This window comes from Gallus gallus, chromosome 3, assembly GCF_016699485.2.
Source record: "Gallus gallus isolate bGalGal1 chromosome 3, bGalGal1.mat.broiler.GRCg7b, whole genome shotgun sequence".
Lineage (NCBI taxonomy): Eukaryota > Metazoa > Chordata > Aves > Galliformes > Phasianidae > Gallus > Gallus gallus.
In genome coordinates, this window is record NC_052534.1 from 104,245,182 (window position 1) to 104,272,915 (window position 27,734).

The 27,734-nt window shown below is 54.2% G+C and overlaps 3 protein-coding genes across 8 annotated transcripts; 2 read left to right on the forward strand and 1 right to left on the reverse strand.

The window, feature by feature from the left end:
* Positions 1-32: 32 nt before the first annotated feature.
* Positions 33-17,225, forward strand: PPM1G (protein phosphatase, Mg2+/Mn2+ dependent 1G). Its single transcript, XM_003641050.6, has 10 exons — positions 33-333; positions 3,614-3,683; positions 10,377-10,462; positions 10,802-10,934; positions 12,353-12,822; positions 13,243-13,380; positions 14,145-14,379; positions 15,644-15,773; positions 15,966-16,068; positions 16,497-17,225. The coding sequence occupies exons 1-10, from the start codon at positions 214-216 to the stop codon at positions 16,695-16,697; spliced, it is 1,686 nt and encodes a 561-aa protein (XP_003641098.2). The 5' UTR covers positions 33-213; the 3' UTR covers positions 16,698-17,225.
* Positions 17,226-18,028: 803 nt separating this feature from the next.
* Positions 18,029-23,479, reverse strand: RNF19AL (E3 ubiquitin-protein ligase RNF19A-like). Of its 4 annotated transcripts, none has more exons than XM_046939393.1 (10): positions 23,360-23,479; positions 23,104-23,199; positions 21,007-21,625; positions 20,435-20,625; positions 20,014-20,164; positions 19,600-19,762; positions 19,369-19,483; positions 19,097-19,228; positions 18,619-18,802; positions 18,029-18,473 (listed from the first exon to the last, which is right to left on the reverse strand). In XM_046939393.1, the coding sequence occupies exons 3-10, from the start codon at positions 21,450-21,452 to the stop codon at positions 18,278-18,280; spliced, it is 1,578 nt and encodes a 525-aa protein (XP_046795349.1). In that variant the 5' UTR covers positions 21,453-21,625; positions 23,104-23,199; positions 23,360-23,479; the 3' UTR covers positions 18,029-18,277. The 4 variants fall into 4 exon arrangements, with proteins under 4 accessions (XP_046795349.1, XP_046795348.1, XP_004935873.2 ...); XM_046939392.1 differs by having other exon boundaries at positions 23,104-23,218; XM_004935816.5 differs by having other exon boundaries at positions 18,029-18,468; positions 23,104-23,479.
* Positions 23,042-27,650, forward strand: ZNF513 (zinc finger protein 513). 3 transcript variants are annotated; one of them, XM_015285021.3, is made up of 4 exons: positions 23,042-23,669; positions 23,754-23,855; positions 25,708-26,301; positions 26,515-27,650. In XM_015285021.3, the coding sequence occupies exons 1-4, from the start codon at positions 23,057-23,059 to the stop codon at positions 27,264-27,266; spliced, it is 2,061 nt and encodes a 686-aa protein (XP_015140507.2). In that variant the 5' UTR covers positions 23,042-23,056; the 3' UTR covers positions 27,267-27,650. The 3 variants fall into 3 exon arrangements, with proteins under 3 accessions (XP_015140507.2, XP_015140508.2, XP_015140509.2); XM_015285022.3 differs by having other exon boundaries at positions 25,711-26,301; XM_015285023.3 differs by lacking the exon at positions 23,754-23,855.
* Positions 27,651-27,734: the final 84 nt, after the last annotated feature.

Below are 27,734 nucleotides of genomic sequence, written 5' to 3' on the forward strand. Positions count from 1 at the left end.
GCGACTCTCTAGCCCGCGCTTCCGGCCGCGCTACTTCCGCTCGGCGGCTCGTTGGTGGGTGGTTCCGCCGCCCTCGCTGCCTCGCCGCCCGCTCCGGGCCGCCCGCGCCCCTCAGGTGCTGCCCGCTCCGCTTCGGCCGCCTCAGCGTCCGCCGCCACTGTCCCTCCGCGCACGGCCGCCGCGCCGAGGGCTGGCACCGCGGCGGCCTCCGCCATGGGCGCGTACCTTTCGCAGCCCAACACGGTGAAGAGCTCCGGGGATGGGGCCGGGCTCGGGCCGCGCCCGCTGCACTTCGGTTTCAGCGCTATGCAGGGTTGGCGCGTCTCCATGGAGGTGAGCGGGGCCCGGCGGAGGGTCTGGGCCTGGCGGGAGCGGGCGCTGCTCCTCCCTCCCTCCCCCTCCCCCTGTGCCACCCCCGGCCCTGCGCCGTGCTGGGGGGGACCCCGGCCGGTAGGAGACGGCTCTCGGGGATAAGGAGGGATATCAACTTTTCACCCAGGTGGAGAGCGATAGGGCAAGAGGGTACGGTTTTAAACTGATAGAGGTTTGCGGGAGGTGTCGCGGAGAATCTTCCCTCAGAGGGCAGGGAGGCACTGGCGCTGCTGTCCGGAGAGCTGAGGGCGCCCCGTCGCTGTGGGTGTTCAGGGCCACGGGTGGGCCCTGGGCTGCTGCCTGATGTGGTGGCTGGCAAGCCAGCCTGCAGCAGCAGGTTAGAACCAGATGGTGTTGGAGGTCCCTTCCAACCCAAGCCGTTCTGTGAGTCTCTGAATACCATTCATGTCCCGGTTAATTGTCCCTTACACGCAGCTAGCAAACAAGGGGAACCAAGGAAAGAGCAACACTGGGCCCTGCAGTCCTAAGGGTGCATCTCTTCTGAATGTGGAAAAGCACCTTCTTGTCTGCAGCCCTTTGGCTTGGTCCGGATGGCCCATTCACAGCATGAGGGATTGGGTTCTGCCGGTACGATTCCACAAGGCGCAGTGGGACGCTTCATCACTTCTGAAATGCTTCAGTGGTTTCACTGGTGACAAAGCAGTGACTGAGTTTTTCCTTCTTTCTGTGCACACCAGAGCTTTGTGAAGCTGCAGGGTATGGTTTTTAGAGTAGAAGAGGCAGAAAGGAGAGTTGGTGCCTGCGCTCCTAAGGTGAACTCAGTGCTTTTGTGCTCAGTTGGCTGTGACCAGTAGCATCTCCGTTGCTCCGTCGTGTTGACCTTTGCATGGTTGGAATGGTGGCACAGATACACAACTGGAGCACTGGGGTGACATGCAGCCATCAGCTTGTAGCAAAAGGCTGAATGTGGGCAGTGTTCTGCTGCACAGAGGCTGAAAGCATCTTGAGGATGTGGGCTCGGATGGGGGAGAGCACAGAGCCTACAACACTGGTGGGTCACCATAGTCCTCCCCCAGGTGGGAAGCTGGCTCAATTTTGCTATTTTGAAGCCTGTTCTCACTGGTGTTGACCTTTCTGGAAATTGGATGAGGGCCAGAGCTTGCAGCTGTGTCTTTTGCCCTAACCAACATCTTTGGCGTATCTCCCCAGTGGGAAAAGCAATGCTGAGGGCATTGATGTGGACGTGGTTCAGCTGCGTTATCACAAGAAATGAGATGGTGGGAGTGCTGGTGTTACAAACTGAACCTGCTGCAGGTTTCTCCCAAGTGTTTGGCGGGGTTGTTTTTTTATGAGGTGGATTTTTACCCCTTTTTTTCCCCATTTAATTGTACTTGCACTTTTCCATTAAGCTTGGGAAAAGTTCTGAGCAAAAGTGTGTTCTTTTGGTTAATACCAAAGATTTTAGGTATGGTTTTTGTTAGTGAAGCTTAGCAGCACGTGTGGAAGTGGTAGGAGGATACGGACATTTTTAGTTAGTAACAGAACCTGCTGAAGTTGTCTGTTGCCCGTGGGTCACATTTTAGGAGCCTCCAAGTGAGACAGGTATAAGGAGTTCTAAAGAAACCTACTACAAAAATCCATTTTTAATCCACAAGGGGTGGTTTTATGCATGAGGAAATGCTTTGGGCTGAAGGGCTGATAGGGGAAGGGTTGCTGGCAGCAGGGCTTTGTGAGCTCCACTGCTCATTCTGGAGCATGAGATCCTTTACCTGTTTGTCTGCTTCCTCGACAGCGCTGCCCTGGTTCGGGATCAGGACGTGTTGCAGTTGTACAAATGGAATATAAAGATCACTTTTTGCTGCCAGCACTGGGTTTCCTCCCATTTGCGTTACTTGCTCTAATTAAGCTGCTGCTTAGTCACCAGGGGCTTATCCCAGTTACTTTATTGTGGTTTTGCTATCTCTCAGGCTTCTGTAAATGCTGTGAGAAGTGAGGATAAGGGCAGAAAAGCTCGTCGGTTGCTCAGCTGTGCAGCAATCCAGCGTGGCTGAATGTATGTCTAGAACTGTTTGGGGATGGCTGACAGTGTGAGCACAGCCAAACCCGGAGCCAGCTGACTTGGAGTAAGTGCTTTTCTTCTGGGGTATCTGTAGCACAGTGAGCTTCAAGGTGAAGAGCTTCAACCACACCAAGGAGGCAAGGTCACATTACTTAAACTATCCCATGCATGTTTGCTAGCAGAAGTTTGCTTTGCTTACAGGGTGAAAGAGGTCACACTGGCTGTAAGGTCTGGGCACTGTCTTCTTCCAGGTCTGCTGCTCCTGTGACCACGTGGAGATAGAAGGTTCTCTGTGTATCCACTCTGTGTATTGGTCGTCTGTGTGGTCTGGGAGTACAGGCTGGTAGGATTCTGACACTCATACCCCAAAAGCCCCTGGGACAAACTTTCCCTCCTGTTTGTCCGTGGAGTGCCAGGGTTTCTGGTTGGCTGGCAGAACACAGATGTCTGTCTTACCTTAGGAAGTGATACCTGGTTCTGTACTTTTGGTTTGCACAATGCTAGTTGCATCTCCTTTGCTTTGCTGCTGTAAAGATGCTTGGCAGATGCCTGGCTCCTTGCCTTGCTGTCAGAAGCATCTCGTGTGATGGAAGCAGGAAGGAGCTTGTGTGCCAAGAGGAGGTTTTCCAGCCCAGTTCTTTGTTCTTGGTGGGTGCAGTAATCCTCCTGTGTGTAGCAAGGCTGCCTTTCCTTGGCCTGCTGGGATACACAGCTGCTGTCATCTGTGGTCGCATTCACAGGACGAGTTAAGGCAAAGCCTGTGGTTGTGTGAAAGGCATAAGCTCGGGAGGTTCCATGTGTGACCTTCTGGGTTCACCCATGTATCAGAGCAGCATTTCACTTTGCACAGAACTTGTTTGGCAAGAGCAGGGGAAGAGGGCTACTACAACAACACGGCCCTTACAGATACCTCGAAAAGAGGGAACTGATTCTGGTTTGAACATGGTAATATCTAGAGCCATATTGAGGAATTAAAGCAGTATACAGCATGATTTCATTGTAAAGAGGCTGAGCTGCTTTAGCACAGAGAACAGCACAATGTTAAAGATCTGTGTTCCTTCTCTGAAGATGAGTTCTCACCAGGTGAGCTCTTGGGAACATGTTCTTGTTCTTCCTCCAGCTTTGAGACTCCCTGCATCAGCGCTCACAGCCTCTCTGCTCCTTTCTATACACGTGCCTAGTGCAACCCATCTCATCCCAGACATCTGCTCTCTCTTTCAGGATGCACACAACTGCATACCAGAGCTGGACAGCGAAACAGCCATGTTCTCAGTCTACGATGGACACGGAGGTAACTGCACCCCTGCTCTCCCCACAGTTCTTCATGTGGCTGCTTGGTAAAAGTGGCTTCTGGCATGGCAGCTGGAGCCAGCATCTGCCTAGCTTTAGAAATCCTGCTCCTTCTTGGGAAGCACTTTCTTACCTGGATTGACTAAGGCTCTGAAAGTCTCTTGGGGTTTCTAGAAGGAAGGTCATGGGTTGACAAAAAACTGCGAGGAGATTTACATTCCATCTTCTCAACCTCTTTTCAGAATGCCTGTTGTATTTTCTTGTTGGGTAAGTTAGGGCAATCACAGAGATTGCAGCTCTGTAAGTTCAGTGGTTATTTGCATGGGATGTATTGCATGTAAGTAAATTATTTGTTGTGTTTGAACAAGTAATTTGATGTAGCTCTGCTACCCAATAACTTCACTGCCATATCGTACACTTCAATTGCAAGAAATTGGTAAATAATCACTGTTACCAATTTCCACTTTCATAATTTTGGACTCTGTTCTTTCTTTTAGTAGGAAGAGTCCTAAATCTGTACTGTTGAATAAAATAAAGGCTGCCCCCATTTTCTGGGCCCTAAGGCCCGCTGATACAGTGTGGACCCACCGATGCTATCAACCTGACTTAGAATAGTGTGGCTGCATCCAATCTGGCTGTTAGTCCGGTTCCTTCTTGCTCCAGAACTGTATCCAGAAGTCACTTGAGTGCTAACTGGCTTATGCTAGAAGTGCATCAGGAATTATTCCAGTCATTTTTAGCCTAGGTGATGAAACGCCTGGGCCACAGCAGTCATTACATTGCTGTAATGCACACGTTATATTTTGTTGGGCATAACCACACGTTCCAGGCATTATATTGTTCCACAGCTTTGATCATGATTATTGTTTTTGGATGTATTCTAGCTCTACAGTGTGCTTTTAGGTGGGCAGATAAGCATTGCCTATAGCTTTGAAGATACAGATGTACCATTGATTCATTGTGACATAAGTGTTGTCTGCTTTGATCTCAGTTCCTCTCCTAACAAATCCTAAAAGCATATTAGCTGCTTTGATACAACTGAACTGCAAGCTGACACTTTGTAGAACTCCATGCAGAGCTTCTCACTGATCTTTCTTAAGTGGTAATAGATGGTTTTGTGTCCATCCAATGTGTATATGTAGGCTGGTTGCCTTTTCTGTTCACAGAATGGTTTGATTTGGAAGGGACCACAAAGATCACCTCATTTCGACCTCTGCCATGAGGTGGGACACATCCCAGTAGCCCAGGCTGCCCAGGGTCCCATCCAGCCTGGCTTTGGGCACTGCCAAGGACGGAGCACCCACAGCTTCTTTGGGCATTCTGTGCCACCACCTCATCACCTTCATTGTGAAGAATTTCTTCCTAATATCTAATCTAAATCTCTCCTCTTTGACTTTAAAGCTGTTACCCCTTGTTCTGTCACTATAATTCCTGACAAGGAGCCCTTCCCCAGCTTTCCTGTAGGCCTTTGGGTACGGGAAGGCATAAAGGTCTCCCCAGAGCCTTCCCAGCTCTCTCAGCCCGTCGTATACTTTTCATAAGTTCGGGTGGATAACATCAATTGCTCTTCCCTTATCTACTGATGCTGTTACCCTGTTATAGAAGGCATCCAAACTTCTCAGGGACTGTTTGCCCTTATTGAAGCCATCTTGGCTTTCCCCAGTCACCTCTCTGTTCTCTGTGTGCCTTAGCATAGTTCCCAGGAGGATCTGATCCACGAATTATTATTATTGATGTCTATCAGTGAAGAATTTCATCTGCCAATATCATGTACTTGCAGGGTTCAGATACCAGATGTGCTGGTCCATACTTCTGCAAACCCAGTTTCCTCTACATGCTGCAGCTCTTTAATAGATGTTTTTTGTATCATGTATGTGCCTTGCATGTCTTTGATAGTGGAGCGAATGGAGGAGGAGGTTAACCTGCTCCCCTACTTGGCATCTCACTGTCGTGTGTGATTGCATTTAGAATCAAGTTATCTAAATCTGACAGTTTGTAAATAAGAGCTTAAGTCTTATCTGTAGTGTAGTTCTTCTTACAGAGGTTGGTCTGAGTCAGTAACTGACAGATAGTTACCCAGAAGAGATGGTATCAGTCTGAAGAGTTTGATTGAATGTTTTGAAACTCTTCTCCTCTTGAACTTGATTCCAGAGCATGCAGAGAACTGGGTAGGGCACCTGCTTGTCCCCCGAGATTATCTTTGAGAGCATCTGAGTGATGGATTGGTTCTGAAGGGCAGAGAAGGACAAAGAAGAAGAGGACTTAGCAACTGTAAAGTTTAATGGCTTTTCTTACATAAGTTCAGAAACCATTTGTAAGCATCTAACAAGTAAGAAGATGAAGTAAGAGCTGGCAAAAACTGGTGAGGAACAAATAACATCGAACCAGTGTGTTTTTTTTCGAGATCAGTGTGATCTTGTTAGCTGAAAGCATTTATTTCATGTGTTGGTTGGCAAAAGGACTTCTTTACAGTGTTCACATTTGTGTAGGATAGGAAGTAATGTGTGTTTTTGTTTCTTCTGTTTTTGTGGAGGTTTTTTGTTTCATTTTTTTAATACAATATAATCATAGAATCGCTAAGGTTGGAAAAGACCCACAGGATCATCCACTCCAACCATTCGCCCTTCACCAATGGTTCTCGCTAAACCATGTCCCTCAACACAACATCCAAATGCTCTTTGAACACCACCAGGGTCAGTGACTCCACCACCTCTCTGGGCAGCCCATTCCAGCGCCTGACCACCCTTTCAGAGAAGTAGAAAATAGAGAAATAGAAAAGATTTGTGATAGACACTGGGGAAGCCATTAATCGGGATGGCAAAGCAGTGGCATAGATTTCTACCTTGTATTTTACATCTCTGGGGATTGAATTTCTCCTTGGCAAACCTTATCAGAACAGACACAGACAAACTGAACTTGACTTAGAAGACCAACATTTGTCCATTTCTACTTTTGTATGGTTCTATTGATGCTTTACTTCTTCAGTTCAAAACAATTTCTCAGGTTCATTCCACTTAGAGCAGTTTTTAAGGCAGTAACCTCTCCAACATTTATCTGCTGTCAGTGGGAAGAGTTCATTTAGCTTTTCTTTTATACCTCACTCAGATACCTGGTACCTGTAAGCTAGTTAAGCCTTAAGTCTCTATTAATCTCCCAGCTTCACGTGGGAGAAGTTTTATTACTGTGTTCCTTGTGAAGTTTTTTCATAAGTAGCTTTCCATTTTACTCCACAGTTCATGTTTTCCCAATAAGTGATCTCATTTACATGCAGCTCCATGTCTTTGGGATGCCAACGTTGTCATAGGATCACCAATGTTGGAAAGGATCTCTAAGATCACCGAGTCCAACCACCAATCCATCACCACCTTGCCCACTGGTCCCTAGGGGTTCCATGGTGCTCGTTGATAGCCAGCTGATTTGTTACTTGATTCTAAGCTTTCTTTATTACAAATTCAAATTGAATGTGTCTAAATAAAGATCAGATCTTACAGTCAGATCTACTTTCAGTCTTACGAAGGCGAGAGGGGATGGGTTTGTGCACGTCCATGTACTGACAATGATTTCATCTAGGAACCTTGATCTCCAGAGGCGTTTGCCTTGCCTGGGCTTCCATGTTCCTGCCTTGAGGCTGCTGCCTGCTCCTGTCTTCACATGTCCTGTTTGGGCCCATGATCCTGGAGATGGAGCAATCATACTGCAGCACGGTTCTTGCTGGCTCTTGAGTACCTGACCTGCCAGGATAAATGGGGTTTGCTCCATATTTTGTCTGAGTGAGACTTAGCTGGATGCTTCTCAGTTAGAAAACAGCAATAAAATGATTAATGGAGACTTTGAGAGTTGTGCCGCAGACATGGAAGATGTGATCCTGGATTCAGTGTTGGCTTATATATGAATAATTCTGTTCTCCACGTGTTCAGCCCCTGAAGGCTTTTGAAGATGCATCCAGATGAAGGCACTCCACACGAGATCCTGTGTGATGACAGTGATAAAGAGCACCCAGCAGGACAGAGGTTTCTGTATCAGCTTTCTCACCTGGTTCTTTCGCTCTGCTCTTGCTGCCCTCACCCCTTCACGGGCCTGAGTATTCAGAGGGAAAGTGCTTGATAGTTAGTGAGGGTGAGATGTTGATAAAATGTGGTGAGTGGGCTGATTTTTGACATGTAACCGAAGCCAGGAGTGCAATACCCAATGAACTGGAAGGAGCCATTAACAGCCAGTAGGATAATGCTGCTGACTGCACCTCAGCACAACTGTGGGAAGGTTCCCTTGGCACAGCTTGGTACCTAATGCCAACTAAGTGCAGGATCTAGCTTCTTGATTGCACTCTCACAAAGGCTTTTTTGATGAGAAAAATCTGATGAGTTTCTTGCTGTTGACAGGTCCAGAAATGCTGAGACAGAGTATTTGAGTACATGTGTCTGCATCTAAAAGATGAGTTCCTTGAGCCAGCTCAGTTTTTCTGACCACGTTGGCAGCACTGTGCTTTGAGGTACTGATTCAGCTTATAAAAACCATTAGACCTCCCTCGGCCTGCTGTGTAAACAACTGGATCTGTAGTCTGCGTGCTGGGCTGCTGGCTGCGTCCTGTGCACCTAGGGGACGCGCAGCTTTTGGATTGAGGGACTTGTTTTGTTAAATCATCGTCCACAGATGGAAGACCCCAAAGAAGAATCTTGTTTTTCTGGGCATTTTGGTTAAAACACTTCAAGTGAGCACCTTTTTCCTACAGGCTGGGCACCAGCCCGTGCCTCATCTGCTTACGGAGGCAGTAAGGAAGCACTGAGCCCATGACTGTAAAGCTGTTGTGACTTAACTCAGATCAGACTACCTGTTACTTTGAAAAAAATTCCTTGTCCGTAGCTCTGGTGCAAAGATTGCACTGTTGAAACATCTCCATCTGGCAGAGGATCAGATGTCCATGCTGGTATTATTAGATCTGTCAGCTGCTTCCAGCAGCACACACCCCAGAGTACTGGGCAGGAATGGAGCTTCACCGGAGTACCCAAACAAGATTAGAACGTAGATAAGTCAGATGTCAGGGCTGTCGTGCTGATTGAGTTGGAAGAGAAACTGGAGGAGACTGTATTGATGTCTGGAAATCATGTCAGTAGCCCCATGCTGTTGTTTCTGGCTTTTGACAAGGTGTTCCTGCAGTTCACTTGGGTTTTCTTCTCGTTCTGCTGAGGGATGCACAATGCAGTACTTTGCTTACTGGTCAGAATGTGTAATGGGAGCACATACATATAATGTCTAAGTCTAAGCCAAAGTATCAGCCAAGTTCTGGAACTCACCTCCCCATGGCACGAGCTCTGCATTCTCACAAATGTCTTTGGGCCTGGCTGTTCAGCTGCCGATGTCACTGCCATGATTCACTGCTGTCTCCATGGATGTCCACTAGAAATTGGTTTGGCTCAGATAGAAATGTGACTGTATCATCTGTAACAGTCCTCCATCATCACATGTAAACACATTCAGGTGTGATTCTTTGCTCAGTTTCTCTCGTGGCCGTTCTTTAACCTATTTGGTGTGTGACATCTTGAAAGTTTAACTTTTTAAGCAAAGTCCTTCTATACCTTACCTAAATTGCTCTGGGCAGCCTGGTCTAGTGGTTGACGACCCTGCCCATGGCAGGGGGGTTGAAACTAGATGGTCTTCGAGGTCCTTTTCAACCCAGGCCATTCTATGAAATCATAGAATCATTCAGGTTGGAAAAGACCTCCAAGTCCAACCATCAGCGCGTCCCCACCATGACCACTAAATCTTGTCCCTCAGTAGACACATAGAATCATTAAGGTTGGAGAACACCCTAAGAATATCTAGTCCAATCATCCACCTATCACCACCGTGCCCACTGAACTAAACTAAATCATGCTTGGTTTTGTCAACAAAAGTCGTAGAATCTTTAAGAGCAGATGTTGAGTTGGATCCACAAGTTCTGCTTTCCAATAAGCCTAGCTTGATGGACATTAATTGCCTGTCCTTTCCATGTAGATCCTGTGAGCCCCAGCCAATCTTTTATTTCCCTGCCAGGTCTGTTGTTGTCAGGTTGCCTTGGTTTTCCTTCCAAGTTCTCATTAAAAGCACTGAGGTCATTTCTCGCATCGTTTATTTTGCTGTGACCTTCCAGCTTTTTCTCCCCTCTTCCTTCCACCACGTTTCTGAGAGTACGATCAGAATAGAGCTCAGTCTCTTTGTTGTGGTGCTCCACAGCGTTGAACTTTTCAGTGCTATTTTAACAACAGCTGTTTTGCAAGGTTTCTGTTCTTTGTCAATGGCCACTTAATCCCTTTTCAGCAAGCACATTCAAAAAGTCCCTTGTCTGCTGTTTCTTTTTTCCTCCAATCTCACCCCCTCTTTACTTCTCGCTATTTTCCCTCTGCACAACTTCCCTCTGCATAGAATGGGCCTACGTGGAACAGTTGTCCTGTGGTCGGAATAGGCCCACGGTCCCTTCCTGGGAGCTTACAGCGTTGCCCAGCTCTGAGGGGTGAGGACTTATTAAGGTTTCCCAAAGATCATCAGCAAATGGAAGCGTACATGAGAAGCACGGCGGTCTGCTCTGTGTGATTTCTTTCTCCACATCTGGGTTGGTTGTTTGCGTCCCGAGATCTGCCTCAGGAATTCGGTTGCTTAAGTGTACCGCTTCTGCTTCTGGGAGGACCAGCATCTTTAAGTGATTTCTGCTGTCTTTCAGGAGAAGAAGTTGCCCTATACTGTGCCAAGTATCTTCCCGAGATCATCAAGGATCAGAAGGCCTACAAGGAAGGCAAATTGCAAAAGGTATGAGTGAAGCACTGCCCTGGAGCAAGCATGAATACCAGTGAAGCAGAATGCCCTTGTGTGGTACCTATGGCTTACACAGTGCCCTGTCCCTCCAGGACCTGTCTGCCCCACCTTCCTCTGTTGTAATTCTCTCTGGTGGTGCTGATCTGCCATTGGGTATCCCCAGGGTTCATACTGGGATCTGGTTTGGACCAGATGGACCCAGAGATACCACCTGCCTTGACCAGTTTGGTCTCCACTTCTGTGTGGTGTGTTCTGGAAGAGGTTTGATCACAGCAGGTATCCTATTGGGAAGACAAAACTGTACATCCTCATTATGTCTGTGTTCATATTTAGGCCCTGGAAGATGCTTTCTTAGCCATAGATGCTAAGCTCACCACTGAGGAGGTGATTAAAGAGCTCTCTCAGATGGCTGGGCGACCCCAAGATGATGAAGATGAGAAGGAGAAAGTTGCTGACGAAGATGATGGTAAGTCAGGTGCCACTGACAAGACATGAACTGCAGCTCCGGGCCAGGGACTGAGAGCAGCTGGACCAGGTCTCTGTTAGCAGAAGGTTTGCTTGTCCAAATCACCCAGTTCAGTTTCAGGTGAATGAAGCTGTCACCTCTCTCCATTGCTTTGAGCTGGTTCTAGGAGAATGCTGATTCATTTGGTAGCTTAATCCTCTGGACAGCAAAGCAACCTGTAGCAGTTTTCCATAGGATATCCTACGTGTGCAGACTTCTAGGACGTGGCAGAAATCATTGAGCTGGGAAGTGAGCTAAGTTGTAAAAGTGAAATGTGTGGTGCTTATCTCTGCCGGGTTGCTGTCATACAAACTTAGGCAGGACTGAATGAGATTCTTGTCTCTTTTCAGCAATTCTTTCTTGCCAAGAAGTGAGTGTGCTTTTCTGTGAGCAAGTAGTTGCCAGATCATGAAGCCAGCTTAGAAGGTGAATCCCAGGGTTGGAATCCTGTGCTGCTCTTGGCTGAATAGCTTGTGGTTAGCCTTGAAGCAGATGTGAAGGGATGCCATCACCCTGAACAGTGTGTTGATCTGTAATTGCTGAGTTTGTTGGCCCTCATTCTCCAGCCAACAAAGAGTTTTGTTGTGAGGTTTTTTTTCTTTTGTTGTCATATATTTTTCAGAAGCATTTGGGATATGGCTGTTTCTTTTCATTTTGACATTAAGTAGCAAAGAGAAGGATAACCAAGGGGTTGTCAGTAGGGAAATGATGAAGGTTACCTGATACCAGTGGAGTTTCTGGTCCTGGGCTCCCAGTTCAGGAAAAGCCATCCTATTTTCTGTCTAGTGTCCTTTATACCTAAAGCTATTTTACGATCTGATTTTAAATGTTTAGATCCCAAATGCTTGGGATCTCTGTGCATAAGCCCTGTGCAGCAAGTGCTGTAACAAAAACTTGTTCACAGTCGCAGTGTTAATGAGCGAATCTGCACATGAAAGTGGTCTGTCTGCTTTACCCCACAGCTTCATTTGAGCTCACGCTGGTGTAATACGAGGCTCTTTACCCCACAACCTTTACATGTAATTTAAACACTTCTGTGCTGCCTACAAGCCAGCCAGATAGCATCAGCAGCCCGAGGCGGTACGATAACTTGCAGACTGCTTGCCTCGGCCGTGGGTAGGAGCCCTTCCCCTGCCATCTGCATATTGTTCATCAGCAGTGCCTGGAAGCAGTGGGACGGTGCAGACCTGGCTGCATTTGTCTGTGCCTGCTGGTGAGCAGCAAGCATGCTGAGCATTGCTGAAACACGTTTGCAAATAGCAACCTCCAGTCACGGCAACTCGCTGCTGAGCACAGTGTGTTGCACAGCTGCTGCTATGGTGATGTGTCCTGCTTTTTGACCCTCTTTGTCCTCACCCCCTCCCCCTTTCCGTTTCTAGTGGATAATGAGGAAGCTGCTCTTCTGCACGAAGAAGCCACAATGACCATTGAGGAACTTCTCACACGTTATGGACAAAACTGCACCAAGAACCTCAAACACAAGTCCTTAGCTTCGGCTGGGGAGAATGCTGCGGAGGGGACAGGCAAGCAGCATGATGGGGAGTCAAATATGAACGGAGAGGCTGACCCAGGGGACCTTATCGACCACAAGGAGAGGAAGAATGGGAAGCCAGATGAAGAATTCACGGGTATTTCCTCCACCTCAGACAAAGCCAGCACTGGAGGCAACAGCCCTGCTCTGCAGAAGCCTGAACTAGGCAAAGGTGACGAGGCCGTCACCTCTTCTACTGGGGAGGCCGGGCCCTCCTGCTCCTCCACGGGAAAGCCCCAGCGCACAACCAAATCCAAATTTTTTGAGGACAGTGAGGATGAGTCAGATGAGGTTGAGGAAGAGGAGGAAGACAGTGAGGTAGGAAACAGCACTGGGACAGAGTGGCCTTCTGGCTGGGCAGAATGCATTGCTTGCTGTGGTACTTGAGCGACGAGGCTCACCCTAGGTGTGCCCTAGGAGTAGGTTTTTCAGGTTGATACTATGAGGCCATCTCATTGGGGATTGTTTAGATAATTCTGAGGGCAGCATTCCCTCACCTGCACAGCAGCCATAGTGGATACTCATCGGTCTTGCTGCATGCACCATCCCTCCATTCACCGTGGTAGTTGAAACTAGCTGCTCTGTTTGTAGACATCAGGTCTGGGGAACACTGACCAGGTCATTTCACTCTTGTGGGGCAAAGTGATCCTCTGTCCCTGGGGTGGAAGGACCAGCTATCTGGGGAGGGCACTGAGGGTGTCCTGCGTGACTCCTGGTGGTATCTCTTGTTTCTTGTAGGAATGCAGTGAAGATGAGGATGGTTACAGTAGTGAAGAGGCAGAGAACGAAGATGATGAAGATGACACTGAAGAAGCAGAGGAGGATGAGGACGAAGAGGAAGAAATGTTGTTACCAGGCATGGAGGGGAAAGAGGAGGTGCACACCTTGTTCCTGTGTTCTGCAGCATAGCGTGGAGCCAAGGGGACGTGGCAAGGGGTGGGGGGGAGAGTGGGAAATGAGACTCAGCCAGGGGGCTTTCCATTCACCTAAGAATATTCCTTCTGTTCTCCTAAGGCTGAACACAGCTACTGACAGCCTGACTCAAGGCAAAAGATGGAGGGGTAGGCCACGTATCTGGGCAGCAGGTTGAGACCTCATTGCAGGGTTTGCTGTGCTTAGAAATGCTGTGGGAGCTGGCATGGAAGGGGCACGTGTGACAGTAGCAGGACAGCTGCTCTCGGGCAGAGCGTTGCCCTTGGCCAGGCCAAGGCTGTGGCTCCTCAGCCTGTGGCAGATGGCCGGGGACCCAGGATCTCAAGGAAAGGGAGTTACAGCTTCCAAGGTGCCAGCTTTCTCTCTTTGGAGAGGTATCCTGGCTTGCTGCAAGTCTTCTGCTTGCGTTGGGTGGGAGCTGGAGCTGCTGCATTAGAGTTGAGGGCACAGCAGGATGTGTTGAACACTGGAGAATCATGGGCAATTGTGAGGCTGCAGAGGAGGTGTGGTTTGATTTGTGCCTCTTGATGAGCACACTACTGCCATTTTTCATGCTTCCCTCACACTTTTCTCCATTGTTCTGTGTGCTTATGGGAAGAAGGGTTGAGATGAGCTTGGGGCAGTGCTGAGCCTGTGGTGGTTAGTGCTGCTTATGATCTGATCTAGAGCAATAGGAAGAAATCTGAGCAAAAATGGTTTTCTTGCAGCCTGGCTCTGACAGTGGGACGACTGCCGTCGTGGCCCTCATCCGAGGCAAGCAGCTGATTGTGGCTAATGCTGGAGACTCTCGCTGCGTGGTGTCGGAAGGTGGCAAAGCTGTCGACATGTCGTATGACCACAAGCCAGAGGACGAGGTAGAACTGGCCAGGATAAAGAACGCCGGCGGCAAGGTCACCATGGATGGGAGAGTGAATGGTGGCCTCAACCTCTCCAGGGCAATTGGTGAGCAGAACTGGGGGTGAACAGTGGTGTGCCTGGCCTCAGGACATCCGTTCTTCCAGCACTTGCCAACCACTAAGTTTAAGGGGCACTTTTCAATGCGATGATGTTTAAAATCTGTTTGGTGTTTCATCTGGTGAGATTTCAGCCTAATAAGAGAAAACAACCATGAAATGGGATGTCAGTGGAGAGCATGCCCAGCTCCTGCCAGGCTGTGGCGCAGGATGCAGTATGTGAGGCCTTCAAGGCTTTTGTGCCTGCAGCTGGGTTGTCAGAAACCACCCCACATAAACTATCTCAAAAAAATAACTTGACTTTCCAATAGGAAAGACTTTTTCTGCTGCTCGTTAGGATGCTGTTGAAGTATCTTGGTATGGTGCTTACTACAGACCTAACTTCATACCAGTTTGAGCCCATTTGTTCTTCAGCCAGACATGTCTTTTAATTGTACAAGCTCCATTCCCCTTGTGTAGCGCTTCAGGCAGCACCTGACTGCTGCTTCCTCTCATCTTTTGGTCTCTTACGAGCAGCATGGGAGTCATTAATAACTCAGGAGATTGGACATGTCTGTTAGCAGCCCAACAGTCTGAGCAGATGAGAGGCTTGGAGGCATTAGGGAAAGCGTAGGCAGCGACACTGATAATGTACTAGGAAATGCACAGAGAAGGGAGAGAAATGTCAGCGGGTAAGGGTTGAAGTGAAGAGCTCTTGTGTGGAAAGACCCAAACCACAGAAATGAATACCCAGGGGTAAACAGATGAAAACACACGTAGGATGAAATCTAGGGGTCTGTTCATCTAAGGAAACTACTGGCTACCATTCTGTGCTTGCCATAGAAGTGTATTCCTGCAGTGTAATGCAAGATAAGCCCCTTAGTCAGAGCTGAGGATTGATTTTTCTCAAGTGAGCTTTAGCTTACTGAAGGTTGAGAAGACCCAAACCCAGCAGTGCAATGTGGGCTGTCAGGCAGGGCATTGTACTGTCATATCTGGCCCTGAGCGTCTGGAAAATGAGCATCTAACATTATCACAGCAGAGCCAGGCTAGCACTCCTCTTTCCTATTGTATGCTAACAGTGTGGTGGACTCACCTCATGCCCTGAATATGGCAGATTTCTCTGTCTGATGTCCCCAAAGTCAAATCTGCTCTGGTAATGGGAGCACCGGTGTCAATTCTGTTAGGGCTGGGTAGTGTTCCTCATTGCTCAGGGGTAGGCAGGGTTGCCAGTGCCCAGCAGCTGCATAAATTGATCCTCCTCTCCTCTACAGGTGATCACTTCTACAAGCGGAACAAGAATCTGCCTCCAGAAGAACAGATGATCTCTGCCTTGCCTGACATCAAAGTGCTGACAATAAATGATGATCATGACTTCATGGTCATTGCCTGTGATGGAATCTGGTAGGTAGTGAGGGAGCAGTCGTGCCTCTTGGGCCATCACTGCCCTGATCTTTCTCTCTTGGGACAGTGTGGTGTGATCACTGCCTTAGCCTTAGTGCTGATGGGGACCTGACCAGTGGCATTGCCATCAGGGCCCTGGCCCAAAACCGAGGAAGTTCGGCACACAACCCTTCTGACCTTCCCATTCTGCAGGAATGTGATGAGCAGCCAGGAAGTGGTGGATTTCATCCAGTCCAAGATCACTCAAAAGGATGAGAATGGAGTCCTGAGGCCGCTCTCCTCCATTGTAGAAGAGGTAAAGTCCAGAGCTCACCCCATCAGTTCCTTCACCCTCCCGTCAGCACACAGTGATTCTGTGCCTCAGCTCCATGAGGACAGTTTGTTCAGAGCTTGAGGTATCTGGCAGCATGTCAGTTGCAATGCCGGCTGTTACAGGAGCAGAGTCACATCTGAATTAGGGTCCACTTCCTTTGGCACCTTGATTAATGTCTTTGACCCCTAAGTTGCTGTCAAGCCAAAGGAGTTTCTGTCCACTTTCAGGAAGCCAGGGGTGCTGAGGGCTGGTTCTGTCCCTTGTCTGGCTGTAAACAACATCTGAGCCCAGCCCACGCTATTCTGGGCTGGCAGCCCCTACCTATCCTGCTATCAGAAGGGGCTCAATGTCTCAGAATATTCGGATTGCTGTGTCTCTGCTATCTGCTAACCTGTCCTGTCCCTCCTCAGCTGCTGGATCAGTGTTTGGCTCCAGACACCTCAGGGGATGGCACTGGCTGCGATAACATGACCTGCATCATTATCAGTTTTAAACCCCGCAATACACACCCACCTGCTGAAAGTGGGAAGAGGAAACTGGAGGACGTGGCAGCACTGGCAGCACCAGCAGAGGAGAACGGCAGCGATAAGAAGAAGGCCAAGCTGGAATAGCAAGCCTCGCACAGGGACTGTGCTGTGCGCTCACTAGACTCTCGTTTCTTAAACATGCTGAACTCAAGACTCCAAAGTCTTGTCCTTTTTTTAGCCTTAGCAGAGGCCTTGTTTGTCCGTGTCCTGGTTGGGGGGTGGGGGGCGGGTCTGGTTAGCAAGGGCATGTGGCACTGTTCATCTGTAACCATTCCAAAGAGAGAGCCAAGGGCAGAGCTGCGCGCGGGAGCAGCCACCGGCCGCGGCGTGGGAGCCCACCATCGGTGGCAACCTCTTAGCACAGAGCCCTGTGGTTAGAAGGATGTCCCCCCCATTGTCTCCATGTGGTTGTTGCCATTTCTGTGCCTGTGACTTTCTGTTCGGAGGGAAAGAAACTTTTTCACTGTTGAGGTTTTTTAAATCTGCACCCAATTATTTAAGGCCCTTTCTGTTTTTATTTGTGAAACAATCCGGCTGTGGTGCCGCTGCCACACCTCATTCTGTTGTACACTTTCAATCAATACTTTTTTCAAACTAAAAGCCTGGAAAACAGTTGTACTTCTGGTCGTTGGTCCTTTCCTGGAAGGGGGGGGAGGGGACAAGGAAGGTGGGAAGGGAGAAGAGAACGTCTCTGCCTGTGTCTCAAGGCAGCATGAGGGTCGCTGGGTTGTGGGCAGCTTTGTATGGCTTGTGTTAATCCTGCTGCTGCTCCTGTGGGAGTGAACTGTGCTGTTCCTTGCTGCTGTGTCCCTTCACCTTGCACCCATGCTTCACCAGCCCAGAGAACTCATCTTTGTGACAAGGTAAGCCCCTTCCCAAGCGGCCCTGCCCCAAAGTCCCTCTGTTAAGTGCCCGGTAATGACATGCCCAGAGCTGGAACTGCTTCTGTCCCCTTACTATCAAAGCAGGCTCCTGCAGCCCCGCTCAGGGTCTGTTGTCGTCTTTCTGGTTCCTGCAGTGAGGTTTCGGTTTCAGGAGGGTCAATTTTCAGTTTTGGTGCTGGTTAGTAAAGAGACTCCACGGAGTCTGGTTGGCAGTGATCTCACATTGGAAATCTGCATTGAGATGTAACTGGTTTTCGAGTGCTTACTGTGTGCTGTCGACGTTTCATCTTGAGAACTTCGAATCAAAACGCTTTGTGGTATGTCACATGCCATAGCCAAGGCCTTTGGCTCTAATAATGAGTCTGCTATCAGGATAGAATCAAGAGTTTTGCTAAGGCTGCTTAGGGGTCAGAAGCACAGAACGCAAACAGGCACCACCCAGCCTGTGCCCATTGTCCCTTGGCTGTGGTGGGGTCTGGCAACCCTAAGCCCTGCCCGGCCTCCGAGGGCACCACAGATCAGAGCCTGCTGTGACACTTGGAGTGTTTTATTTCTCAGCAGTGCCAATGCTCAAGCCTGCCTTTGGGGAAGAGGTGCAATGGGATGGATACAACAGGGAGCAGGCAGTGCTGAGTATGGGGGGGGTGAGGGCCTGCCGAGTCTGGGGATGGCCAGATCCAGGCCCTAAGGCTGCTGATGCCATGCGGAGGGCATCCAGGGCTGCCAAAGGAAGGTGTGGGCTCTTCACGTCGGTGGGAGCTGAAGTGGGTGCTCTGCAGCTCAGGGATCTCCCAGCTCACTGCTGTGCTGTCCTCTGCACTCCGCTGGGACGCCTGTGACGCTGCACCTATCGCTGGTGCCCTCCAGGGAGTCCCCTGAGAGAGACTGCCCTGACTGTGGGCTGCACAGGCTCTGCTCTCGGGTGGGATGTGGTACTGATTCAATCGCCACTTCCACCTCGATGTTGATGCCTTCTCTGCAGACAAACACGTTAGGGCAGCAGCCCAACAGGAGAACACTGCTGAGTCCCCATCCAGCGGTACGGTAAGCATGGGGAAGGCTGTTAGGAAAGGGGACTTGCCGTGCCAACCTCCCTCCTCCCCACGTCTCCTTCAGCTCACCGGTAGGACGTATCACTCAGTGTGCTCCCTGCGAGGACCATGGTGCTGGCTGAGTGGCTGTCCTGCTCTTTCCACATCACCCTGGGGCGTGGGCTGTGGCTGCTGCTGGGGAAAGAGGTGGCTGTGTCCGGGACTCCGTCCTCAGCGCCCTTGGGGCTGGGCAGCACTGACCACAGCTCATTCACTAGCAGAGAGAGAGAGAGATGGTGCTGAACGCCCTGTGCATGAGGAGCACTTCAACATCAGGTGCAGAACAGACCTCAGAGCTCTTTGCAGCGAGGCACATGAACGGGACCCAGGCTGTGGGTGCTTTGGACAACACTCACAGCCCCCTCCATGACACCAACCTGCAGCCTCCCTGCTGCCCCAGGCCAACAGGAAGCCCCAGGCCGTGGAGCTGCCACAGCTGCAGGATCACAGCCCGTGCAGCACCACGCAGGGGTCCCCACCAAGGGACAGCTGGCAGTGCAGGACTCACACTTGGTCAGGTTCTCCAGCTCCACCACACCGAGGTCCCCAGGTTGGCTGCGGCCACAGCTACTGCGGCTCCGGCACAGAGACAGCACTACCACTCCATAGACGTAGGTGAGCATCAGGGGCACACCAATGCCTGTGGGCAGAAACATAGCTACTACCAGCCTGCACTGGCAGCCACCACCCCTGCCAAAGGTCTCCTGCCACAGGTCTCTGATATCCCCCTAAAGCTGCTCCATCAGTGGCCCCGCGCCACCAGCCCCCAGGTGCACTTACCCACCGTGACAGCTGTTATGATGGGGGACACAAAGAGAGAGAGGAGGACGCCGCTGGTGACAGAGAAGCACTGCTGGCAAGGTGACAAGCTGCTCCTCCGGCTCTGGCCCAGCACCTGGAGAAGAAGCAAGACGGGTGAATCGGCTCTTCAGATATGTGCCCCCCAGGCCTGAGGCCAGGGGCTGTCAGGCTCAATGCAGAGCGAGAATACAGAGACCCCAGGACCAGTACCTTCCTACCCGTGTAGATGGGAAGCCCAATGATAATGACAGGCACAGCAATGCCTGCGACAAGGGAGATCACCATAGGTGCCCCCAGCACCATGCCCAGCTGCCACAGGATCTTCCGGGTCCTTGACCAGGGCCTCTTACCCCAGAAGGTGCATCCAGATGGGCTGCAAGGACAGTAAGAGCCTGGGCCAACAGCAAGTGCACAGGGACAGGCAGACAATGGCACCTGTTGCACTCCAGAGCAGCAGAAAGCCCGGTTCCCCCACCCCACCATGGACCCCTGGCAGGTCCTGCAGCAGTGCTACACCCCTGCTACCTAGCAGAACATGGCCATGGTTTCCTGCAGGACCCCACAGCCTCCACAACTCCTGATGGCACCCCCAAGCCCCAGCACAACCCACAGCCCCACACTGACCTCAGGAAGTGCACATCAGAGATCTCCTGCAGGCAGAGCCAGCAAAACAGGCAGCCGCACACCGTGCAGTTCATGCGGTTGCAGCTCCCATCGTTGATCTTCATAATGAAGGCACTGCAGCGGGGACAGACCTTGATGTCCTCAGCCTCAACTGGCAGGGGGAAGGCAGATGGACTGGGATTGAGGACAGGACAGGACACTGCAGCTCTCCCCCAGCCCCTGCCATAGGGCTGCAACCCACCCCGTGGGTGTCTGTGTGAGCTGGGCGCTGCCAGCACGAGGTCCTGCTCCACAACCCCAGCCCAGGGGATGCACGCCTCCATGCAGAGGCAGCAGAAGGGTACCACTGGCTCACGGCAGGAAGAGCGTTTGACTCAGATGTGTCAAATCCCCACGTTCCCATCCGGGACCAGGGTCTCACCATTGGCAGGCTCCTCAGTGTGAACCAGCTGTGCAGAGGGGCTGGCTAGGCTGGAGGCCAGCGGTGCTGCTGCACAGGGCCCATCAGGGTGCCAGAGCTGCCGGCAGTGGTAGCAGAACTCGGTGCCGCAGCCCTCACGCCCGCAGGTGAGGCGAGGACACTCAGCAAAGCCATAGGCAATGACAGCATAGCTGTGGGGAGAAAGAAGGTAGTTTGCTGGTGTCCATGGCCTCCCCCTGCATCCCAGCACAGCTGCCAGGCTGCGCATCGAGAGGTCCCAGCTCTGTGCTGTGGCAGAGCAGCAGCCAGCATTCAAGAGCCAGGTGCTACTCTCGTCAGCTCAGTGACCGTAGCAAAGCCTCCCCCATTGAGCACTTACAAAATCCCCTAAGGTCCCCACAGCCAAACGCTCCACCCCTAACCGACACACACAGCTGCCCAGGCTCTGCAGCCACCATCAGGACATGTCTCTGAACAGACCCAATCGAGTCACAAGCCTGTAAAAGGCTCACAGCATGCAGGCACGCCAGCCTGCCAGGAAGAAGAGATCCACACCAGGGGCCGACGGTCACCTGCAGTCCGGTGCGGGACACCAGCGGGTGCCGGGGTCAGCTGCCAGCAGCCTCCGCAGGAGGAACTCCTCATACTTGTCACGGAGGGCAGGCTCTGGCAGGAGGCTGTGGACGTCAGCAGGCTGCAGCACGGTGGGGCAGTGTGGGCAGGCCACCCGCACACGGCTCTCGCTGACGGCGATGCGCAGGTACTGCTGCAGGCAGGCCCGGCATGAGAGGTGGGAGCAGGAGGCAAGGCTGGGAAAGGCCTCGGGTGGCTGGGGAAGCAGGCAGAGGGGACACTCCACCAGCTCCCCATCCTCTCCCTGGGGCAGGGCAATGCGCAGCTCCTCGGGGTCCCCTGGCTCTTGCACCGGGTCTGGCGGCATCTCCCCTATAGCCTCTGCCTTCTGCCCACAGGAGCCTGGGATGCGTGGGGGCTGAGGCACCCACGGGGGCTGCTCCATGGTGGCACGTTGGGGCAGCAATCTGCTTCTGGCAGGCTACGGAGGACAGCGGAGCGGTGGTAGCCCCAGCACAGCAGCCATGGCAGGGCAGACACGTCCTACCTGTGCCTTGGAGCTAGCATCTCCAAAATCAGTGGCCAAACCATCTCCAGCTGCAGCCCACACTGCTCAGCCTGTGAAGGAAGTGCATGTGATAAGCACGGAGTTCCCGGGGGTGGGAAGGAGTTCTCAGCATCCGTGAGACCCCGCTACACTGCTACACTTTGGGCCCAGAAACTGAGCAGCAGCCTCAGTCTCCCTGCCTTGCCAGCCCTGGAGAGTCCATAGGGCTGCACTAAAGAGGACATCCGAGGAGGACGTGAGCTAAAGGGGACCCGCAGAGCCCCTCTGCCTCCAGACTGGCCAGAAACTGGCACCCATTCCTGCAGGCCAGGTGAATCTCCCCAGTACAAGCCTTGCAGAACAGAGCCCTCAGCCTCCCCTCTGTATGTAAAATAGACAACAGAGCTTGGAGACCCAAAAGGCAAATCATCAGCTGAACAGGGATCGAGGGATGAGAGCAGGGATGAGGTAGATCTGTCACAGTTTTCCCTTACTTAGAGCTCACGTTAACCTGAAGCCACAACATAACCCCCCTGACCCCAGTGTCAGTGGATCCACCATACCCCATTCTCTCCTTCTCCCCAAGAAGTCACACCAAATGCTTTACACTCCCATGGTACTGCTGCAGCCTTCTGCTTTTATTTACTTTAGAATCATAGAATGGCCTGGGTTGAAAAGGACCACAATGATCATGTAGTTTCAACCCCCCCCACCCTGCTATGTGCAGGGTCGCCAACCAGCAGACCAGACTGCCCAGAGCCACATCCAGCCTGGCCTTGAATGCCTCCAGGGATGGGGCATCCACAGCCTCCTTGGGCAACCTGTTCCAATCTGTCACCACCCTCTGCACCACCACCCTTCCTCCAGCAGCCTCCGCTGTTTTTTCCCCTTTGAGTACAGCTAGACCAGCCAAACCCCATCGCTGGAAGGGGCAGCTATTGGTGATGACTCAGGTTAAGACCGAGGCGTCTGATGACGTTGCTCTGCTGGGGGTGTGCACGACACTGCATTGTGCCACTCTGGGTAACAAACCCCCTTGGTCAGGTGGGAACTGAACAGCCAATGGAAACCTGACTCTCCATCTCGGGCCACTGCTGCCATCACCACAGACTTTTATAGAATCACAGAATCATTAAGGCTGGGAAAGGCCTCTCAGACCACTCAGATCCAACACACCCACTAAATACTATTTCTGTTTGAAGTTTGTCTGCAGGGCTGGTGCAGCAGGAGCGAGAAGTGCCCACACTGTGGCCCCTGTGCTGCCCCACTCCCTGGGAAGAATGCTATTGTTTTAAGGAGAGGACATGGCCTCGAGCTGTGCCAGAGGAGATTCAGGTCGGACGTGAGGAAAAACTTCTCTGAAAAAGCAGTGCTGCAGTGGCACAGCTGCCCATGGAGGTGGTGGGGTCACCATCCCGGGAGGTGCTCCGGAACCGTGGGGATGTGGCACTGAGGGCCGTGGGCAGTGGGCGCGGTGATCTCGGAGTGCCGCTCCGACCCGAATGACTCCACGGTTCCACCACCCCGCCCGGACCGCCCTGAGCCGTACCTCAGTGACCTCTCAGCTCCGGATCACCGCCGACGGCGCCGCACACCGAGGATCGCTCAGACGTCCAGCGGAGCCCCGGAGCGAGCGGCACAGCTCCTGCAGGCGGGGACCGGGCCTGGGGCCGGGCCCGAAGCCTCAGAGCGACGGGGACACGCGCACGGCCTCGCTCACGTCCAGCGCAGGGCCCGGCCCCGGGGACCCGCTCGATCCCCACCTGCCTCCCCCGCTGCCCGGCCGGGCCCCCCCCGCCGCATACCGAAGCCGCGGCCCCAACGGCCGCCGCCCGCGTCCCTCCGGCACCGGCACTGAGGCGGCGGGGCGGGCGGGCGACGGACCGAGAGCACACTTCCGGGTTCGCGATCTACTTCCGGCGCGTGGCGCCAGCTTCCGGCGCCGGCCCTGTCCCGCGGCGGCCGGAAGCGGAAGTGCCCGGTCGAGGCGGGGCGGCGGTGGCCGCCCCGGGCTGGCGGGGGCGGCTGGCGGGCCGCGGGCGGGACGGAGGGCGGCGGAGCCGGGACCGACCACGATGCCCCGGCGGAAGCAGAGCCACCCGCAGCCGGTGAAGGGTGAGTGCGCGGCGGGGCCGGGGGGCGACGGCGGAGGCGGCGGCCGGAGCCCGGCGGTGACCCGCGGCGCTCGGTGTGTTGCAGCGGAAGCGGAGGACGGCCCCGAGGAGACGGCGGGAGCGGCGCTGGTGCTGCCCGGCGACCTGCTGCTGGGCCGCGGCCTGGCCTGCGAGAAGGGACCGCCAGGTGCGTGCCGCCGCCCCGCACGGCCCCGCCGCGACCCCCGGCGGCGTCCCCCCGTCGGTGGCCTCCATCCCCATCCGCCGGGAGAGCCGCCTCCCCGGTAACGCGGGGACCCGCGGGGCGCGCCGTGCCCCCGCGGGGCCTCTACCTCCCGTTAACGCCCCCGGGCTCTGGGGCTGGCGGGGACCGCCACCGACCCCCACCAGGTGTCCTCAGAGCGGCACCGCTCCGCCCCGGGAGTCCCGGGGCCTCCCGAGCCGCGGCTGCAGCCGTGTGGCCCGCAGGCAGAGCCGCTTCGTCAGCCGCTGCTCTCGCAGGGCTGTGCGGGTCCTACCCGGGACGTGGGGCAATGCCGCCGCCCCCTGCGTGGCCCCGGGGTGGGGGAGCAGCGCTGCCTTTCCTCCAGCGGCTGTTCCTCACGGCGCTGCTGCCCCGCGCTCCTGTGCCGTTTGCAGCCGTTGGCTGCAGCCCCAGTGCTTCAGGGCAACCAGATAGAGGAGGTAACACTTCTGCTCGGCTCCGGTGCCTCGCAGGGAGCAGTGAGAGTGGCTCACCTCCCTCGGATGCCGGGCGGGGAATAAGATGGGGACGTGTCCGACACAGAGCACCACGCGCCACCCAGCTCCTGCACCCCATCTGCTCCCCTGAGGGCCGTGCTTTGGGTGCAGATGCCACGCTCTGTGCTGAGGATCGGCCCCAGCTGCCTGGCAGATGGGCTCTGCTCCAAGGGCTGCACCTCCCTGCAGTGCGTGCACGCAGCCCTGTGTTGGGACAAAGCTGGCTCCGCGGTGCCGGATGCTGCCCGTGCTGCAAAAAGCTGTTCTCTGCAGCAGCTCTTTGCAACTAGAAAAACATCCCTTTCTGCCCCCAGCTCCAGCCTAGCTGGGGAGCAGTGTCTGGCAGGTCTGGATTCCTGAAGAGCCAACACTGGTTATGTTCTCAGCCCCACGGGCGGTGCTGTCCCAGCGGGGCAGTGCTTCAGGGATGCTGGGCTGTGCCACCAAGCTTGGAGGGAGGACCCTTGGCATGGGGCTTAGGATCAAGATGTTCCCCTAGCAATAGCAAGGCTGTAGCGGGATGCTCTGGTTTGGCATCAGATCTTCCCAGTGTTTATGAATCTGGGACTAGGAAACACGAGGGAGCATGGAGCGGCCTCACCGTGCCCAGGGACCCTGGGACACAGACCCTGCAGGGTGAGTGGCAGCAAAGGGGACAATCCAGGGCGACAGCCAACTGCTGGGTCTTGCAACCTCTTGCGTGGACTCCAGGTTGGGCACAACACAGGAATGGATGGAGGTGGCTTGAGGCTGACTGTGGCAAGGCTTTGCTGTGTGCCACTACCCTTCTGTCCTGAGCAGCATCCTGTGGATGCACCCAAGGGCTCCAGGTGTCCCAGATGTGGGTCCTAGATGTGGGTGGCTGCAGGTCAGTGGCTCTGCTTCTGCCATCCCATGCTGGCGCATTGGTGTTACACATCCATGTCCAGCTGGCAAGCAGAAATGCCCTCCAAGAGCCTCCCTGTGGGGCAACAGCACTGCGTGGGGCCGGAGGACGTCTTTTCCGCTGCCTGTTGCTGGCCATGGGACCAGGACCAGCAGCCTGGTGAGCTGTGCCCACCAACACCTGGCACAACTGGCTGAGGCCCTGCAGCAGGGCCTGGGGGCAGCTTGGGCTGCCTCGGCCTGCTGTCTGAGCGCTGGGGCTGCAGCAGGCTCCCGGGTGCCACCGGGGCGAGCGCAGCTGCCTGATGCCTCCTGGCTGCGGTCCCCCATCCTGGGATCAGTGGCAGCAAAATGGGGCCAGGCATGAACCAAACCGAGCTCCCTCTGCTATCCCATCCCCATGCTCTTCTCAGCAGAGGCACTGGTGGGGAAGATCGCCATCCCAGCGTACACGCTGAGCGACGACGACTGCTCCTCCGGGTACCAGCAGCTGAGCGTGGACAGCGACCCCGAGGAGGGCGGCGAGCCCGGCCCCGCAGCGCTGCCCTGCCGCCAGTGTGGGCTGCAGCTGGCTGCCAGCCTGGGCCAGAGCTGCCTGCAGTGCGCCGGCACTGAGGGCGGCCGCAACCAGCGCATCGTGTACACCTGCCAGCTCTGTCCCTTCGCCTCCCACTACTCCAGCCACCTCAAGCGCCACATGAAGACACACAACGGGGAGAAGCCGTTTGCGTGCCCGCAGTGTGCCTACGCCTCGGCCCAGCTGGTGAACCTGACCCGCCACCTGCGCACGCACACCGGGGAGAAGCCCTACCGCTGCACGGGCTGCAGCTTCGCCTGCAGCAGCCTGGGCAACCTCAAACGCCACGAACGGGTCCACAGCCAGGACAAGCCCTTCCAGTGTGCTGCTTGCGACTACCGCTGCAACCAGAGCCGCAACCTGAAGCGGCACATGCTCAGCCACCGCCTGCCTGAAGGCGAGGGGCAGCACCAGCAAGACAAGGACCCGGGTAAGGCGGGGCTGGGAGGGAAACCGCGGCGGGAGGGAGAGCCCCAGGGCGCAGTCCGGAGATGGGCAAGGAGCGCATCCCGCCATCTTCTGTTGTGCCGATCCCGGTGCGCGTCCTCGGGTGGCTCCCGGCCCCGTGTCGGGGCGCCATCACCACTGCGCTCTGCCAGCGCTGTGCTGCCCGCTCACATCCCTGCTTCTCTTTGTCTCGCAGAGCCGCTGCTGCCGGAGCTGAACCTGCACATGGGCAGCGGCAGCGGCCCCTTCCTGCCCGGCTGCGCGCGGCTGCGGGGCGAGGAGACGGCCGTGCTGCCCGAGCTGCTCTTCCCCTTTACGTGCCGCATGTGTGGGCTGGTGCTGGACGATGGGTTCGCACAGGACGAGGGCCTGGCCGAGCAGGTCTGTGGGCGCTGCAGCCTGGCGGTGCTGGGCACCGAGCCGGGCGCCAGCCCTCGTAAAGGCACCGGGGACAAAGGCTTCGCTTGCAGCCTCTGCCCCTTTGTCACCCACTACCCCAACCACTTGGCACGGCACATGAAGACGCACAGCGGGGAGAAGCCGTTCGCCTGCCCGCTCTGCCCCTACGCCTCCGCCCACCTCGACAACCTGAAGCGGCACCAGCGCGTGCACACGGGTGAGAAGCCCTACAAGTGCCAGCTGTGTGACTACGCCTGCGGCAACCTGGCCAACCTCAAGCGCCACGGGCGCATCCACTCGGGCGACAAGCCCTTCCAGTGCAGCCTGTGCAGTTACAGCTGCAACCAGAGCATGAACCTGAAGCGGCACATGCTGCGACACACGGGCGAGAAGCCCTTCCAGTGCCGGGACTGCACCTACACCACTGGCCACTGGGACAACTACAAGCGCCACCAGAAAATCCACGGCCACACGGCTGAGAATTGGGTCAACCCACGCAACGCCAAAGCCCTCCTGGCTCCTCCTGCCGTGGACACGGCCCTGCCCTGAACAGCACTTAGTCCGGCTGCGGGGGCTCGGCCCCACGCCGGGCCCTGGGGGGGCCACAGGGCACCCCAACCCCTCGCCAGCTGCGGCCCCTGCCCTCCCTGGGGGAGGGATGGGCAACAAGCTCCCCTGGGCTCAGGGCTGCCTTAAGCAGGGCCCACCGCCCTGGGAGGGGTCTCTCACAGCCCTGCGCTGCCCGTGGTGGGGCTGTATCCTTGGCACCACGCTGGGTGGCACCGGCCTGTTCCTCCTGCCCGTCAGAGCCTTCCTCCGCCAGCATATGGGAAAAGGGAGGAAGGGGAGAACAGGACTGGTTCTGTGGCTGCTGCCGTACCGGTCAGTGTAATTTATATTGTGTATAAAAGCATTAAACAGTCAGTTTTGTTATCCGGTATTCTCCCTAGGGACCTTGGTCTGCTTCGGGAGAGGACACGGGGCTACCGAGGTGGGAGGGGAGCGATGGCTACCACC